Source organism: Oratosquilla oratoria, chromosome 1, assembly GCF_046742065.1.
Source record: "Oratosquilla oratoria isolate Oo_2021 chromosome 1, ASM4674206v1, whole genome shotgun sequence".
Classification (NCBI taxonomy): Eukaryota; Metazoa; Arthropoda; class Malacostraca; order Stomatopoda; family Squillidae; genus Oratosquilla; species Oratosquilla oratoria.
The window spans coordinates 71,887,804-71,907,492 of NC_134777.1; the positions used below are offsets into that span (position 1 = coordinate 71,887,804).

General features: G+C 39.8%; 1 protein-coding gene across 8 annotated transcripts in view; it reads right to left on the bottom strand.

Annotated features, from left to right (window-relative positions):
* The window catches only part of LOC143039346 (cell adhesion molecule Dscam1-like), a 283,763-nt gene that overhangs the window by 26,562 nt on the left and 237,512 nt on the right, over positions 1–19,689 (bottom strand). For 7 of the 8 annotated variants that reach the window (XM_076209353.1, XM_076209263.1, XM_076209795.1 and 4 more), the window contains exons 32-33: positions 452–628; positions 149–315 (exon numbers count right to left, since the gene is read on the bottom strand). In XM_076209353.1, coding sequence (XP_076065468.1) covers positions 149–315; positions 452–628 — 344 coding nt within the window. Of the gene's footprint in view, positions 1–148; positions 316–451; positions 629–19,689 lie in introns of those variants that run through there. The other variant, XM_076209878.1, reaches the window with a different exon arrangement.

The following is a 19,689-nucleotide window of genomic DNA, read 5'->3' on the forward strand; positions in this document are numbered from 1 at the left end:
ATTGGTTACTATTGGGTAAATGAAAACAAGATTTGGACTACAAATAACTGAATTCCTTATTTGTAATACAGTATCCACCCTAAACAACCTAAACTCCAAAAGGGCAAATCCATGAAAATTTGGGACTCTATCGTAACCATAAACTTACCACTAGTAAGAGCAAGAGTTTTTATTTTGTACTTGGCTACTGTGGAGCCAACATTATTGTAGGCAGAGATGCGAAGTTGGTACTTGGTGTTAGGAGTCAAATTAAAGATCTTGTAGTAACCCGAGGGTCTCACCGAGCTACTTTCCATTGTCCAGTCTTTTTGATGCCTGCATCAAATAATACAATAAAAGATTTCATTTTGTTTATATAAGCAAAATACACAGTTTCCTCAAATGACTTGATTAAGTTTAACTACAACTGATACAGATTAATGATTGCCCCACCCAAGAAAGACTATCTTACCTTTTCTTTCGCTCAATAACAAAGTAGTTGATTGGGCAACCACCATCATCCCAAGCATCTAAATCCAGAATGATGAACTTTATAGAAACTGCAATAAACTGATCCCACTCTGGAGCTTCTGGTTTCATTCTCATAGTGATGATGTTGGTAATGCGTGATGGTTCACCAGTTCCAATTCTGTGATTGATGAATAATAATAATAACTATTATTATCTTGATTTCACTGAGCAGAGACACCCTGGCCCTACAGCAGCAGGCAACAGTCATCAAACCCTCCCACAGATCTGGTAAGAAACTTTGGACTGTTGTCTACAATGTATTCGTGTGGGACTGTTTCTGTCACTGGCTGAAAGTACCTGTAGTAGGAAGGGAACTCCCTGGCTGTCAGTTCTCTGTGTGTAAAAAATGTTCAAAAAACATAGTTAAAATTGATAGAGAATCCTGGTTCCAGTCTGGAGAATGAATGTCAGTCCCTCAGTTCTGCACCTCTTGATGGAAATGAAAGGTGTTGAAGAGTTTTGAAAAGTGGCAGCTCTGCTGCCCATCTTACAGGACCACCACAAGCAGGTACCAATCATTGCCACTCTGAGGCATTGTAGCAAGAACAAGGCCCAACAGCTGGAGAAGATTTATCTTTACACTGCTTCATTATCTGCTGAAAGGGAAAGATTTAAGGAGGGTACCAATAAAGAGGGATAGTATAAGTTAAAAGTGATCAATATTTCTCTTTGAGTAGAGATTAGTCTTCGGTCATAAAAAAAAATTGTGCGACTCTTGTTCCATAGGGGTGTCATGTAAGTCCCTGAAGTATTTATTACATAAAGACTGTACAGTCAGTAATCTGTAAAGGGTCTTCAAAACCTATCAACACCTACCTCCATCTGGAGGTACAGCCTTCAAGGAATGACACTCCCCTTGGAATTAGTTAAAGAGATCTATCAGCTTTGACTAGTCTCCCTTTGCTTTTCATGTAAGGGGAGCTAATAGTCACAGACTAGTCCCCTTCTCCTCCTTCTAGTCAGTAATACAGAAATGGAAAGTGATGCAAACAATGACTAGGGCCACTGCACATGGTATATAGAATTTTCAGACCAAAAAATCTGTCTGTATATTGAAAATGTATGCTTCAAGACATATACACACATTCTCTCTCTACACACACCAGCTTGCTAGTGTAGTGGTAATGCACTTGACTGGTAATTTGAGTTCAGTCCCTATGCAGGATTGAAAAAACATCACAGCACTGCAAGCTAATACCCTAGCTCTGGTGAGCATGCATTTTTGTGTATATATTCATTTAATTGTAGTATACAAGAAAGGAGCAATGCTTGTTGGGGCCTGTCTCTTATTCTCTAATTTTCTAACACCCAGACTCAAATTCATGTACAGTTCCAACTTAATCTATAGCTTTGATTTCCAATTATCAAATTTAGATTTGAAATTGTGTATTGTTTGAGTTTAGGCTATATCACCTAAGCTATTCCACACATTTATATACCTATATGGAAAACTATTTCTTCACATCCTTTTGACATGTGGTCTTTCTTAATTAACTTCCATGATCTCTTAAAGCCCTAACATCTTTTATCAGGAGATCTCTTCTATCAGTGCAGTCTATCCCCATTAGTGACCTGAACACTGTAATCATGTCACCTCTTTCTCTTTAATCTCTCAAAATTGGTAGATCCAGTACTTTTAGTCTTTCCTCAAGCTGGTGACCAGTTTGGTTGCTGCCCTTTGTATTCTCTCAATCTTGCTGTCATGTTCCATGGTATGTCATGTGTCACATTTCATGATATGTCATGATGTGTCACAATATGACACAAAGATGTGCAGGTGTGGTGCTGTAGCTTATGTAAGTTGTGTTATGTAATATTGGTCAATGCATCTTAGCAAGAGCTACATAAACATTAATTTTGCTCTTGCTAGCTATCCACAACGAAATTGCATGTTAATGTTGAATTTGACCACTATTAGGTTATCTTAAGCAAGATAATGAGATATAGGGTTATAATAATTAGCAATTTATGATAAATGACCAGTTACAGGAGTTTTGCTGTGTATGTATGTCTTTATATGTATTTACCTAGTTGTATTTAGCTAATTGTATTTTATGGGATGAGAGCTATGCTCATAAAGATAAATTACCAGTTACAGGAGTTTTGCTGTGTATGTCTTTATATGTATTTACCTAGTTGTATTTACCTAATTGTATTTTACGGGACAAGAGCTATACTTGTAGTGACCTATTTTTGTATCCCTCCGCATCCAGTTTATTCTTAAAATAGTGTATAGTTTTGGCATTCACCGTTTCTCTGTTCAGTTTGTTCCAGACATCAATCACTATGTGGGAAGCTATTCTTTTTCAGGTCTCTTCTATAAGTGTCCTTCTTTAGTTTCTTTTCATGTCCTCTTGTTTCTCTTATGTCCCACTTTATTAAGTCATCTCTATCGAAGATTTCCATCCCTTTCTTAATTCTGTAAAAGGTCAATAAATCACCATTTTTATTGCTGCTCTTTGGATTCTTTCTAATTTTTGGCACGTCGGCTGAAAGAAGTGGGCACCCCACCCCCAGCCACTGTGGACAACAGCGGATTAGCAGATCGGTTTTTGTGGGAGGGGAAAAATGTCTGTAAGAAAAGGAAAAGATAGTTGTGTATAAAAGAGGGCTTCTGCCACCAGGCGATTAGGGATATTTATTTCGTGGAGTTGTGGCTTTGGAGGCATGGGCAGGAGACTTGGAGTTGGAGACTGGGATTAATGTGTAGCTTCGTGTGAACACTGTTTAACCAAATTGTATATCTACCCATTATATCTATATAAATTGTAAATATTGGTTGCTCTTACTGGACGCAAAAAAAATCTGTATATACAATTACTATTACTATCTTTGTGATGAAATTTACTTTTCTGTGAAAAAATATTGTAAATACTTAAATACATACACCAAGGATTTTTCCCCCTTACAAGGGAGGTAACCAAAAAGAAAAAGGCATAAAAAACATTCCCACCCATTCCATCCCTAAATACACTCCACTCCCCTCCACCCTCCCTCTTATCTTGGCACCTCCTGGATGACGGGTCATTCCTACACCTTGTCCACTGCCCTTGATCAGAGGCAGTCACAAGACACAGCACATCCACAGCAAGGTCAAATTTTTCTCACACATACTACCTCACCCCATCCCCCTGCCCATTCCACCTCATGTATCACATCATCCATATACAACCATTCTCCATTCTCCCGTCTTCTGTCCTCTCCCGTCCTTCCTCAACAGACATTCCCCTCTTCTGCAAAACCCCATTCACCCCATCCTTCCATCTCATCCTAGGATGCCCCCTCATGTTCACTCCCTCCACATCTACCTTCCATACTAGTCTTTCTGCACTCATTCTTTCCATGTGTCCAAACCATCCTAATACTCTTTCATCAACCCCATCTCCCAACTCCCTTACCACCCCTGTTCTCCTCCTCACTTCCTCATTTCTCACTCTATCTTGGCTAGTAACCCCCATCATATTTCTCAGACACCTCATCTCAAACACATTCAAACTTCTCTCTTTCTCTCTTATGTTCCATGTTTCTGCCCCATACAGTGCTGTTGGCACAATCACTCCTTCATATAGTCTCCTCTTGGCATCCATTCCCAAATGTCTATTCCTCATTAAACTTTTTAATCCATCACGGCATTTACTCGCTTCTCTCAATCTACATTCTACCTCCACCTCCACTCCACCCTTTCCTGCCACATTTGCACCCAAGTATCTAAAACTATCCACTTCCTCCAGTCGCTCTCCCTTAATGCTCACATCCCATCTGCTGCCACTTTCACCCCTTGTACATCTCATCACCTTACATTTACCCACATTTATCTTCAACTTTCTTCTTTCACACACTCTCCCAAACTCTGTCACCAACTTCCTCAATTCCTCCTCTGATCCTGCTACAAGTGCAGTGTTGTCTGCAAACAACAGCTGGCTCACCTCCCACTTTTCTCCATTTTCTTTAAACATCTCCAATCCCTGTCCCACCACCCTTGCATTTACCTCTCGCACCACCCCATCCATGTATAAGTTGAACAGATAGGGCGACATAACACAACCCTGACAAAGTTCACATTTACCTCAAACCACTCACTCTCTTCATTTCTAATCCTGACACGAGCTCTACTACTCTCGCAAAAACTCTTGACAACTCCTAGAAGGTTTCCTTCTATCCTGTATATCTGCAAAACCTCCCACAATGCCTTCCTGTCTACCCTATCATAAGCCTTTTCCAGATCCATAAAAGCCCAAAAAACATCCTTACCTTTTCCTATAGCTTTCTCACATATCTGTCTTACCACAAAAATCTGATCTACACAACTTCTACCTGTCCTAAATCCACACTGTTCCTTGCCAATTACTCCCTCTGTTCCTCTCCTAATCCTCTCAATCAAGATCCTCCCATAAGCCTTCCCAACTACACTTAACAAGCTAATCCCTCTGAAACTACTACACTCACACTTGTCCCCTTTTCCCTTGTAAAGTTGAACTATACAGGCACTCCTCCAGTACTCTACCCTCTCTCCAGCAAACATTAAATAACCTTACCAGCCAGTCCACCATCACTGTACCTCCTTTTTTTTTAGACATTCTGCATGGCATCCATCCAGACACAAGTGCCTTACCTGCTCTCATCATAACAACTGCCTTCACTTCATCCTTCCTTATTTCTCCTCCATTTTCCTCACTCACCACATTCATTTTCTTAGCACTTCCCAATGCAACTATCTTTCCCTCCCTAGCCTCCTTCACATTTAGCAACTCCATCAAATATTCTGCCCATCTTCCCCTTACTGCCTTCTCTTCCATTATCATCTCTCCATCTGCACCTTTTACCTTTTCTTCTGTACTTGATTCACCTCCTCTTCCTCTCTTAATTTCTTTCCAAAACTCTTTTTATTACTTTCAAAATTTTCTGTCATACTCTTACCCTATTTCATATCTGCTCTTCTCTTTGCCTCCTTTACCTTGTGCTTTACTTCTCTTTTCTTTCCTTTGTACCTCTCATATGACTCCCTCATCCTATTTTTTAACCAATCTGTGAAAGCTCGCTTCTTCTCCTCTACAACCTTCTTTTTACCTCATCCCTCCATTCAATACCCTTCCTTCTATTTCCTCCCGTCCTTCTTGTTCCTCACACCATCTTTGCACACTTTGACTCCTTGAACCATCCCCATTCCTCCTCCACTCCTAGCTCTACTCTATCCTTCATGCCCCTCTCAGCTTCTTGTACTCCTTCTCCTTTTCCTTTTCATTTAAAGAGTTCACTCTAAGCACCTCTCTACCTTTTGTCCTTTTCCTCTTTCTCCATCTATCCTCCACTATCAACTTACCTTCCATCAAAAAATGATCTGATATTCCCCCACCCTCTCCCCTTAGCACATGTACATCCTTAACTCTTCCTATTATACTCCTATCTACCACTACATAATCCATTAATGCTCTATCTACCACCCTTCCATCCACCACCCTCTCCCATGTGTACTTATGCTTGACATTCTTCCAAAACACTGTACAGTATTTGCTATCATCAAATTTTTCTAGACACATCTCCACCATCAACTCTTTCCCGGAACTTCACATTTCCCAACCACTCCGTCAATTGGTTCATTTCCTACCCTAGCATTAAGGTCTCCCAGTACTACTACATTGACTTTCCTCCCTAATCCCTCTATGCACTCATTTAAATCTATCCAAAAAGCCTCCCTTTCTTCTACACTCTTCTCACTACCAGGCCCATATGCACTTAAAAAACCCCACGTCTCCTTTCCTAGTTTCACCTTTATCCATATTATCCTTGAGGAAACCTCCTTCCATTCCACTACCTGTTTACCTCTCTCTTCACTTACTAGTATAGCCACCCCTTCTCTCTTTTAGCCTCTCTTCACTCCTGATAACCTCCCAATTACACTCCCAAACTCAAACTCGCCCTTCCCTCTCAACTTAGTTTCACTCAAAGCCAACACATCCATCTTTCTTCTCACATACTACCTATCTCTTCCCTTTTACTCTCATCTGTACCACATCCACACACATTAAAATACCCAAAACCTTAGGGTGCTGGTTGGAAATCTCCTAGACCCTCTTATGCCTTTACTTTTTTTTTAGGAATGTCCCTTATGGGGCTACAGGGAGAAGGATGTCTGGTCCCAATCCCCGTCCTGTTTTTCTCGCCTCTAATGATCCAAGCGGAAATACTTGGTGGCAGTATTCTTTTCCCCCACCACAGGGAGAGCATTTTATAAGCTATTTTTTCTGCTTTCTCCTTTTCAACAAATTAATGTTTATATGTATGTATATATGTGCATCTGCAACATGCAAATGTAATGTGTAATATTTTGTTGAACTGTTAAATTGAAAAATTGAATTGAATTTGCTACAGAGGTCAAAGGGCACCAAAACGATGATGGCACAGGAAAGTAGCACCATCTCAAATCATGATAATTTCTTGACGTGATTCATATAGATAGCAATTGATAAATTGTAAACCTTCACACAAAAATAAAGTGGAAGGATTGTGTGAAGCCAGGTAAATAGGAATATAGACTAGGCCTATACATGTAGCTAAATGGCACCTGCCATCGGCACTTGTACTTGCTCCACATACAAAAAGGAGGGCTGCAGGCTGTGCCAACACATGATTCACATTCTCACCCTCGTTCAAATCTCTTCATACAGTACTTTTGTAAGTTTATTTTTGTATATACTTTATATCATGTAAGTAAAATAGTTATATATTTGCATTTTGCCTTTATTTCATATCCAGTGTAAGATATAAAATCTCCCATTTAAAGGCATAAAAGCATGCTGGCAATTTACCTAGTTGTATTATACGGGAAGGGAGCTATGCTTGCAGACCTGTCTTTGTATCTTTCAGCATCAAGTTTATTCTTAAATTCTTGAATAGTATTTGCACACACTGTTGCCTTACCTAATTTACTCTAGGTATCCACCACTCTGTGTAGGAAGCTATTCTTTTTCAGATCTCTTCTATAATTATCATTTTTGAGTTTCTTTTCATGTCCTCTTGTTTTATATTGTCCCACTTTAATAAATCATCTCTATCTAGGGTTTCCATTCCTTTCATAATTCTATAGTCAGTAGATCTCTCTCTTTGTTCCAGAGTTGGTAGTTCCAATTTGGACAATTTTTGTTGCTCTTTGTATTCTTTCTAATTTCTTTATATTCTTTTTAGTACTGGGTGTCCATAGTGTTACAGCATACTAGTATTTTCTTGACCATTTCCTCATCCAAATAGTCAAATGCCACTTTCATCGACCTTAGTAGGTTAAAGGTTTCTGACTATTTTGTTGATATATTTGTCTGGTGACATGTCTTTGCTGATTATTACTCCTAGGTCCCTTTCCGAGCTTACTTTTTTGACTTCATCTTCACCAATTTTATAATTCCTCGATATTCTATTTTTACTTTTTCCAAACTCCATTATACTACATTTCTTGATGTTAAAGTTCACTTTCCACTTTTGACTCCATTTCCAGATCTTATCTAGGTCTATCAGTAGTGATTCACAATTTTCCTCTGTACTTACTTTTTTTAGTATTTTCGTGTCATCTGTGAAGAAGTTCATGTAACATTCCACACCTTCATCCATGTCATTTATATACAGTAGAACCTCTACTTATGATTGCCTAAACATTTGAATTTTGCAACATACAATGTGAAATTTGATCTAATATTTGACTCTACACACGAAGTAATTTCCAACATATGAAGTCGTCGAAGTTTCGCATATATATGGTGTCGAAGTTTCTCATAGCGTCGCAGTTTCATGGTTAGCCTGTTAGACGGCAGTCAGTTCACAGCTCTCCTTTGTGTCGTGTGGTTCTTCTTGTTCTGATCGTAAATAACAGTGCTTAATACCTTCCTTTTTCACATTTCCTTTTTTATTTTATCATCATGGGTCCCATGATGGCTAGTGTGAGTGGTAGCAGTGGTGAAAAAAGGAAGAAAGTAATGCTTTCCTTAGAAGTAAAGCAAGAAATCATAGAAAAGCATGAGAGCGGTGTTAGTATAAGTGATCTGGCTAATTAATATGGCCGATACATGTCTATGATCTCGATGATCTCTAAGGTAAAGTGACAATAAAACCCCCTTTTTATTGATTATTTCCTTATCAATTTTTTTTTTTTACATCTCTCTTATATACAGTAATGCATTTGTTTTATTGCTATGTGTAATTATCTGCAGTACAGTATTTATTAAGGAGTTATCATAGGTTTTTGGGCTGCTGGACGAATTAAACGAATTACAGTTTATTCTTATGGGAATATTTGATCTAACATATGACCATTTCAACATACGAAGTAGGTCCTGGAACGAATTAAATTCGTATGTAGAGGTTCTACTGTATATGGCAAACATGATTGGAGCCAATACCAAACCTTTCAGGACAGCACTTATTATTTCTTCCCAGGTTGAGTATTTGTCCCTAATTACTACCTTCATTTTTCTCCCAGTAAAGAAGTCTTTCATCCATTCCAATAACTTTCCTTTAATACCACCTATTGATTCCATTATTCTTATTAGTTTTCTGTGTGGTACTTTATCAAATGCTTTGTAGATCTAGGAAAGCACAGTCAGCCCATCCATCCCTTTCTTGTACTATTTCTATTAGTCTTGAGTAGAAGCAAATCAAGTTTGTGGTACATGATCTTCCTTGTTTAAATCCAAATTGTTTTGGATTCAGTATATTTTTTTCTTCCAAATGTTCAACCCATCTACTTTTGATAACTTTTTCACATATGCTATTGTGCTTGAAAGGGAGATCAGTCTGTAGTAAGTTGGATTTTCCTTGTTCCCTCCTTTATATATTGGTATGATATTTGCATTTTTCCAGTCCTGTGGTACCTTTCCTTCTTTGAGTGAGTATTCAATTATCTTGTATATTTTGTCTGTCAACTCATCTATGTATTCTTTTAATATCAAATTCGCAATTCCATCTGGACTGTGTGATTTTCTAACATCAAGGTTTTTTATTTAGTCTCTGATTTCCATCTGTCTTAATTATTTCCTTCATTGAGGGGTATCTTTTTCTCCCTATTTCCTCCCAGTTTTGTGAACTTTCAATTGTGAATACAGATTTGAAATGTTTGTTCATAATTTCAACCATTTCTACATTTTTATATTATATTCATAATTCCCTTGGTGCAGTCTTACTATCTCTTGTTTGTTTTTTAGTTTACTATTTACATACCTGTAAGATAGTTTAGGTTGCTCCTTGCATTTTTCTATTTTGTCTCTTTCATAGTTTCTCTTTTCTTCTGTGTATTTTTACAAAATCTTTTCTTAGTTTGATACATGTTTGCCATTTACTTTTTTTTTCATCTTTTCCAAGCTTTGTCTCTTCTATCTTAAACCTTACTGTCTTTTTTGTTGCATCTGCATTTTATTTATACCCTTGCTTCTGTTTTAGTACATATTTATTTCCTCATTGTAAATTTCTTTTAGTATGTTCCATTTCTCTTCCATCTTTGCTTCTTCATTTAAGAAGTTATCCCAATTTGCATTTTGAAAGAATTTTCTGAGTTTCTCAAAATCTGTTTTGTTGTATATTAGTCTTCCTTTTCTATGTTTCTCATTTCTTCCCAAATCCATTTGCTCTTTTAGTTCAAACTCTATTAGTACATGGTCACTCTTCCCAATTGGGATTTTGTAATCAATTCTATTCACAATTTCAGGCATAAGTATTAAATCTAGTCTCAATGGTTCTTCATTGTTTCTTTGTCTAGTATTTTCCTTTACCCATTGAGTCATTGTTTATTCAATGGTCATATGCAGTAGTATGTTTCCCCAGAGGTCTTCTCCACCCTTCACTGTCATTTCTTCCCAACATATTTCTTTTGAGTTAAAATCACCCATAATTACTATATTTCCTCCTTTCAGTAGATCAATTAGTTCATTCTTTGTGTCTTCCAAGAGTTTGGAATGATCACTATCTGTCCAAGAGTGTGTTTTGAGGGGTACATACATTACTACAAATTTTCTACTTTTCATGTCACTGTTTTCAACTTTCATCATAATCAATTTCACTCTATTTTTCCTTCTGTTATCTTGGTCACATTTAAGCCTTAGTCAAAAATATTATTCCCCCATCCTGTTTTTCCTTTCTTTTCATCCAATGGTTGTACAGACCTTGTCCCACAGTGTTTGGTGGTAGAGGACCTTTTAATTTTGTTTCTACAATTCCCATTACATCTGGTTTTTCTAATGCCAAATAGTTATTTAATGCTGTCTATTTTAGTATAAGCTATTTTTAGTTTTTTCCTTTCTCTTCCTTTTTTGTCTACTTCGTTTCCCTTTTTTTTTATAAACCGTTTTCTCAGCCTCAGGTCAACCACTCTAAAAAAAAAAAAAGTCTCCATTCTTTTTTCATTTGCTTCATTTCTAAGTTTCTTTTCTTTCTTTTTCTTCATCGCTCATTTCTTTTTTTATCCATACATTTTTATAATGTCCACTATTTACTAGCTTTGTTCTAGATTGTTTTTCTGCTATTATTTGAGCCCTAAGTTTTATTCTTAATGGCCTAAATTTTTTTCTCTAGAGTATTTTCCCATTCCCTTCAATTCCTCAATTTCTTTGCCCATATCCTGTCCCTCTTCTTGAATCTCCTTCAGAATTGCTTTAGCAATCTCTTTATCTTTTTCTCTCTGATATCTAGGTACATTATGTTTCTCGTTAATACCTTAAACTACTACAGTGCACTTTTTTTCCACAGTGTCCCTGACCAAATTTCCTTTTTCCCTAATTACTATGATTACAATTTCTTTGGCATTTTCCTTCACTTGTTGCTCTACTATTTCTTTGAAAGATAATTATATTTTCTTGTTCCACTTTCCATTGGATTGATAGAACTGATCAAATTGTGGCCAGTGTTTTAGCTGTGGTAGACTTGGGCATAGAACTCAGGATTGTTATGCTAAGCCAAATGGACAAAGGTACAGGCAGGAAATGAGAAACAAGCAAACCAGGGAGGAGATAATGTGTGTAGAAGGAAACAGGAGGGAAGTGAATCAGAGTAGTAGATGCTATACCTGTGGTAAATATGGTCATGGGATGGAAAGTTGCCCCAAAGGGAAATGGAAATAAGGGGGACACACATGACTGGAGACAAGGAAGGGACTCTGGCAAGACAAAGGAGAAGGAAGTAGCAGGGAGAAAAGATGAAAGCAATTGCTGTATAGGTGAAGGTAGGTTAGACAAGATGGAAAATACAAGAGTAAGCAAAGGTTGGTTGCCTTATGTGAAAGATGCCACAATAGGAGTGGAGGGAAGTGAAAGGAAATGTGCAGTCAAGGCCCTGTGAGACACAGGGGCATCCTGCACCATTGTGAGGCCAAATGTGATACCAGGATTAGAAAAGAGACACGTAGGTCAGTTCACCATGGGATTAGCTGGATGGGTAACAACATTAGCATCCATAGATAAGGTATTACTTGAAATAGATGGTCAGACAGCAGATGTTGAAGTAGGAGTAGCAGAACTTCCAGTGAAGGGAATAAATGTCTTTCTCGGAAATGATATAGGTGAAATAGTCCAGGTTAGACTAAAGATGGCAGATGACAAGGCAGACAAATGATGAATCTGACATGGAGGATCCTGTAGCAGTCATCACTAGGTCCCTAAACAAAAAGGCATGAGAGGAAGATGAACCAAATTTCCTGTTTGCAGCAGATGTTGTAGATGAGATCCCAGAAGAATCACAAGATGAACTTAGTGTGGAAGAGAAGCAGGTAGCAGCAGAAGATGTAGGAGACCAGGGAGGCAACATCCTAGCAGAAGAAATGATCTTTGAGAAAACCACAAACAGAAAGGAGCTCATCAGACTACAACAGGAGGATCCGGAGCTGAAGGAGATCCACCACACAGCTGAGGAGGAGGATTAGGAAGAAAAGGATTACAGCAAAACCAAGTTTATTGTGGAAGATGGTGTACATCTGAGAAAATATAAAGCATCAGAAAAGGTAGGAGGTGATGTCATTACATAAACTGTAGTTCCACAGAAGATTAGGGAGAAGATTGTGAGGCTGGCTCATGTGATTACCTGCACCCACCTTGGAATCACCAAGACAAAACAGTGCTCAATCAATTTTATTGGCCTCGTTTGTCAGAAGATGTCAAGAGGAAAGTTAAGCAATGTGTAGTGTGTCATTTGACTGGAAAACCTAATTACACTCCCAAGAAGGTACCCATGTGCCAAGTTCCTGTCATTGAGGAACCCTTCAGTAGAGTAGTTCTTGTGTAGGACCTCTCCCAAAGGCTAAGTCTGTGATGTCATTTCTGCTTACCATTATTTGTCAATCTACGCAGTATGCTGAAGCTATACCCCTACCAAACATAAAAGCAAGGACAATCACCAAGGCCTTAATGTCTTACTTTAGTAAGATGGATATGCCTTGGGAAGTACAAAGTGATAGAGGCACTAACTTTTTAAGTATGATATTCAAGGGAGCCCTGGGAGGTGTCATGTATTAGCCTCTGTGTTTGAGTTGATGTATCAAAACTCGGCCGTGATTTGAACAGTTTCTCAATCCAGTAGCTAGTATGATAATTTGCCATTTAAAGGGGGTTTTCTCACTTCACAAGGACAACAAAAGTGTGTTGGCTGCATGTTATTGTAGCAAAGTAGCATGCAGTTGATACTTTACGGTCTATATGGGGTGACCCTATGGACCAGAGCCACACATCATTTTGTCTGTGATAAGAGGAAAACTCTGTTCATAGAGAAATGATGACACTTTTGTACTATGACTATCCCTCAGTTATGCTGTCCCCCAACCCCTTGTTACTGTCCTGTACCATTTCTCTGAATATTCATTTCCTTTTTTTGCCTACCCTGTGGTGGGGGAAGAGAATGCTACCACCAAGTCTTTCCACTTGAGTTGTAAAAGGCGACAAAAACGAGACCGGGGGGGGGGGGGTGGATGGGATTAGGAGTCCTACTACCTGTAGCACCAAAAGGAGACATTCCTAAAAAAAGAAGTAAAGGCATAAGAGGGTCTGGGAGTTTTCCAACCAGTACCCTTTTAATGTGCGTGGATGTGGTACAGATGAGAGTAAAAAGGAAGAGATAGGCAGTATGTTTGTGAGAAGAAAGATGGATGTGCTGGCTTTGAGTGAATCTAAAATGAAAGGAAAGGGCAATTGTGAGTTTGGGAGTGTAGCTGGGAGGTACTCAGAAGTGAAGAGGGGATGAGGGAGAGAAGGGGTGGCTATACTAGTAAGTGAAGAGATAAGTAAGCGGGTAGTGGAGTGGAAGGAGGTTTCATCAAGGTTGATGTGGATGAAGGTGAAGCTGGGAAGGGAGATGTGGGTTTTTATAAGTGCATATGGGCCTGGCAGTGAGAAGAGCGTAGAGAGGGAGGCTTTTTGGGTAGATATAAATGAGTGCATAGAGGGATTAGGGAGAAATGTCATTGTAGTTGTATTGGGAGACCTAAATGCTAGGGTAGGAAATGAACCAATAGACGGAGTGATTGGGAAGTATGGAGTTCCAGGTTAAAATCATAGTGGAGAATTGATGGTGGAGATGTGTCTTGAAAGAGAGTTAATGATAGCAAATACAGTGTTTGGGAAGAAAGTCAAGCATAAGTACATATGGGAGAGGGTGGTGGATGGAAGGGTGGCAGATAGAGCATTAATGGACTATATAGTGGTGACCAGGAGTATGGTAGGAAGAGTTAAGGATGTACATGTTCTAAGGGGAGAGAGTTGGGGAATATCAGATCATTTTCTGGTGGAAGGTAAATTGAGAGTGGAGAAAGGAAAAGGGCAGAAGGTAGGGAGGTGCTTTGAGTGAACTGCTTAAATGAGAATAAAAAAGGAGAATTGTAACCATAATCTCACAGATTACAACACAATGGAAAACTACACAGCAACACACATACGAACATACATACACACACACACACCACCAACCTCTTCCTTCACATGACCAAACCGTGAAGTACCCGATTCCTAAGAACACCTTTTACCCATATCCAATATACTATGTAACCTAGATTAATAACCATAATATATTTATAAGCAGAAATAACTAAACATTCTAACCATTGTAAAATAAAATAGTATCCAAGACTTGTATCACTGTAATAAATGTAGTAATATTAGATACCGTGCACCATTCATTATTGCTGATGCAGGAACTTTGCAGATGTACACCACCTGACAGAGGCGAGAGCTGTCAGTCTTTGAGGTGGTAGGAAAGCAGACAAGGAAGGTCTGCCTGTGTAATCTTTTTTGTAATAGACTTTTAGAAAGGTCTTGAGATTTTGATTAACCACTCAGAAAGGCTAGAACATTTACACTGGTGGAAGCGCCACCCACCCCCCAAAATATGTGACACGTATAGACAAAGTGCCAACGAATGTGACACGCATACCTACATTACTCGTCGAGTAATTCGAGTGTTCCAGGAACAAGTGACCTTGTGTACTTTTCGAAACACTACAATTAAGTTGTAGTTCGCTAGTAACGGGTGGCCATAACCCAAGTGCATAAGTTGCCGCTACCCAACAACTCAGCACAATTGTGACCTGTCACAATTAACCCCGCTACAACGAACAATAGACGTGCGAACCATCGTCGCCACGACTCATCCCAGTAAAGATATTCACTGCGGTGCCAAATCAACAGAGCAGGAAGTCAGGGTCTCCCATCTAACTGACAGATCACCCCTGTTACCATCCCCTTTGGCACCTCCCCCCCCCTCCTACGGGTACTACTACACACCCGGCTCTCTACATCATCCCAAGACCACCTAGCTGATTCAACGGTCTGCTGTGCAAGTAACTCTTCCAGTCATACATATAAAACAATGCTTTTGTCCTTTTTAGCTACATATATATATATATATATATATATATATATATACAAATACATGTATGTGTATGCATATTCTTATATTCTCTGAATACTTCATCTCGGATTTCAATTTTCTTTGAAAGTGAGCAAGCAAAAGATTATATATATACATAAAACTAATTATAGAATAACATTTTAGGTTGAACTTCATCAACAGCACAAACCAACAATCTACCCCTTGCTCTATAGAACCACCTTCGGAACCATGAACAAGTAATATACCTTTTTTTTTTCCTTGTTCATATATATTTGTATATTGTCTTTCTTTCATGATTGATTACATGTACGAAAATAGTAACGATGTCACACAATACCCGATCACGTTCTGCGGCTAGGAACCTAGTCGAATCAGTAGATCATAGCTTTATGAACATGGATAACTCCGACGGAGCACAGGAAGTTGTAACCCCCCCCCCCGACTCCCCCCATACTAACAATACCGCCCCACCGGCAAATCAAAGCCATATGAATCCATCTACATCCCAGGCCAATAACCAACCCAGTACCCCACAGACGCCCACCCATCCTCCTAGACCAAACTCCCCCCCTCCAAACCCCCCTACCTAAATCCATAACCACTATACCCTCTCAACCACAAATCCTGATATCCCCACTTTTTCGAAAGCAAGTGGCATCACCATCACTGACTACATCGCAGCATGCAAAGTCCATTTTGCTAACAATAATATTACCCAAGACAAACACAAAATAACTATACTCAATACCCACATCCAGCCAAGGTATGACTACAAAGATCTCTCCCGTCTCCTAAAATCTAAGCTAGAATCTAACATCACATACACACAATATTGCACAGAACTTCAGAAAATTTTCAGCGACAGACCTCAAAATAATTTTCATTTTCTATTCAAATTCCTGGAATTCATGCGCAACCCCCCACCCTCCTCCTCCTTCCACTCTATCGTGGCACAGGTAGCCGAAGTCTCAAAGACAATCAGAGCTTCACTCAATAACCCCTCCCCATGGGTATCACAGAATAACCAAGGTGTGAACTATGTCAAAGGAGAAGATGTAGCTAACCTACTTGAACTTGCTATGTTTTTCATGGCCCTCCCCATCAAGTGTGAAAGAGAGGCCCAGCGAGTTGACATTGACATAAATGACACCACTCCATCCAAATACATCCTTGACATTACAGACAAATGTGGAATTGATAGATTCAGCAATGCTCAACCGGCCAGAATAAACACAATATCCTCCATAAACAACACTCCAATCCCCCCTTACCCCCGCAACCCAAGAGTCCCTATAAATAACCTCAGCCCCATTTGGTGCAATATCCACAAATCAAATTATCACAACACCTGGGATTGCAGACAACGCCCTAGACAAAGTACGATGTGTTCTCTTCATAACACAACATCCCATTCAGACGCAGAATGCAAAGCCCAAAGACCCTACACCCAGTCAGCTAGCATGGGAAATAATCAGGCAAGGCCCCAAAGATCACCTAACAACCAAAGTCAGACTTACTGTACTTTTCATAACTCTTATAGCCATTCAGATAGAGACTGCCACCAACAAAACCGCCAATCTATCCCTAAACCTACCCATCACAACCAGAACAAACCATGCTCAGTTCATAACACATACTCCCACTCCGACAACGAGTGCCGTACCCAAAACCCAACACTACGTTCACAACAGGAACGCCCCACATCCTTCAACAGGAATCAAAACAGGCAGTTGGGGGAATCCATACAAGCCTCCCACAAGAAAAAAACATAACATCAACCATAGCTAAACCAGAAGCCCTATGTTTCACAGGCACAATAGGGAATATCCATTGTACATTCCTAATAGATACAGGCACGAAGATAAACATACTTTCACAGTCTATATGTACACAATTAGGTGATTCCTACCCTACCGACAAACCACACCTCATGGGAACCATGATAAGTGGCACACACCTAAACTTCACCTCAACCATAACCACCCCCATAACCATTGATAATAACCCATTCCCACCCACTACCTTCTACGTAGTCAAAAACTGGACCCTTGAATGTGATGGCATTTTAGGATTGGAATTCTTAGCCAACCACAAAATCTCTATACATACAAACCCCGCTATGCTCAAGTTAGGTGACATAGAAATCCCCCCCTCACCTATCCCGACGCTTCTAGGCGCTCAGGTGAACACCCTCAGTATCCACCACTACCCCCCACATCACCCTCCCGGAGTGTCACAACATCCTGCCTGCACCCAAGCTTGCCCAACTCGGCTTTTGCTGACCCTGAACGCAGAATGCCTCCGCGAATCCCTGACTCGATATCAGGCAATACCACCAACATTACGACACCTTTCCCCAACCACACCTACATGCCAAGTCGGACAACACCACACCACCTAATTCTCAACAAAGGCAAACTTACAATCACCCCAGGGGAAAGTATGCTTATCTCAGCAATAATACCTGGTGCACTTCCAGGCCAAGATATAATTGTGTCTCCCAATACCTGTAAGAATTTTTTTTTCCATATGCCTGCTGTTTGGGATACAGTTAGAGAGAACAAAGAGGCAATTATCTTAGTAGAGAACATCTCACATACCCCAGTTAAGCTAAACAAGCACACACAATTAGGAACAGCCAAATTATACATAGACCCCATTCAAGAAACACACACCACTCCAATCAACACCATCATCACCAAACCAAACCCCACTCCGATCCCCCCAGAAGATATCCCAATTATAGATTTCCAACAAGCCAGGACCAATCTTAGGAACATCCTTCAATCCCGTCGTGAGGCAATCGCCATAAACGATGAACCATTACGAAAGACTTCTTTGGTTAAACACCATATACACATACCACTCCACACACACCCCATTTTCATACCAGCTTACAGAATTCCTCAAAGCAAAAAGGAATTGGTATCACAAAACATAGACGACATGCTGGAACAAGGTGTCATCAGACATTCTCAATCCCCTTGGAACTCCCCACTTTTTCTAGTTCCTAAAAAGGATGGATCCTTTAGACCGGTCATAGATTTCCGTAAAGTTAACATCAACACCACCCCAGACCGTATGCCTATGCCTGTCATGGCAGATGTCCTCCAATCCCTGGGACAAGGAAACATGGTTTTCTCAACTTTAGACCTCAAATCCGCCTTTTGGCAGATTGAACTAGAAGAAGAGTCAAAAGAAGTCACAGCCTTCAGTACTGACAAAGGTCATTTCGAATTTAATCGAATGCCCTTCGGACTAAAAAATGCCCCTAGTACATTACAAAGACTTATGAATAGCCTTTTCAAAGACAAACTAGGCAAGTCCCTTTTCGTCTATCTAGACGACCTGATAATTTTTTCCCATACGGTAGAAGACCACCTAGACACCCTTGGGTACGTCTTACGAACCATCAAAGAAGCTGGACTCAAAATCCAACTTAATAAGTGCTCATTCCTAGAAAAGATCACCTTTCTTGGCCTTACTGTAAACAAAGATGGAATCCACACAAACCCAAACAAAATCAGAGCCATTGCTGAATTCCCCACCCCGAAGAACGAGAATCAACTCCGTTCTTTTGTTGGCATGGCCGCATATTATAGACAGTTTATCAGAAATTTTGCTGACCTAGCTACTCCACTTACCAAATTTACACGTAAGAACCTACCTTTCAAATGGAACTCTGAGGAACAAGAATGTTTCGACAAAATAAAGACGGCATTGCAAAGGCCCCCATACTCGCCTTCCCGAACTTTAAGCAGGAATTTTTCCTGTATACGGATGCATCCACCCTAGGGATAGGCGCAGTCCTACAGCAAATAGACTCAAATGGGAAACATAGAGCGATAGCGTACGCAAGCCGCGTATTGAGCCCTGCAGAGCGTAACTACTCCACCACCCACTTGGAAGCTCTAGCAGTAGTCTGGGCTCTAAAACATTTCCGAGAACTCATTCTGGGTCACAAAATCACAGTCTTGACAGACCACCAATCTTTAACAGAATTTTTCAAGGGAAAGACCTTACAAGGTAAGATAGCAAGATGGCATTTAACCATATTGGAATACACCCCTGAAATAGTCTACACTAAAGGAAAAGCTAATGTCGTTGCAGACGCACTTAGCCGCAAACCCCTAATTGCAGCAGTCCCTACCACCAATTATATTTCCCCCCAGGAACTACGAGAAGAACAGAGAAAAGACCCGACTTGGTCACAGGTAATCCGTCACCTAGAAATGGGAACCACCTTACAAACCCACCCCCCTGTACCCGTCCGAGAATTACACCTAAAGGATGGAATTCTTAAAAGAGGCACTACTATCCCAACCCAAACAATAA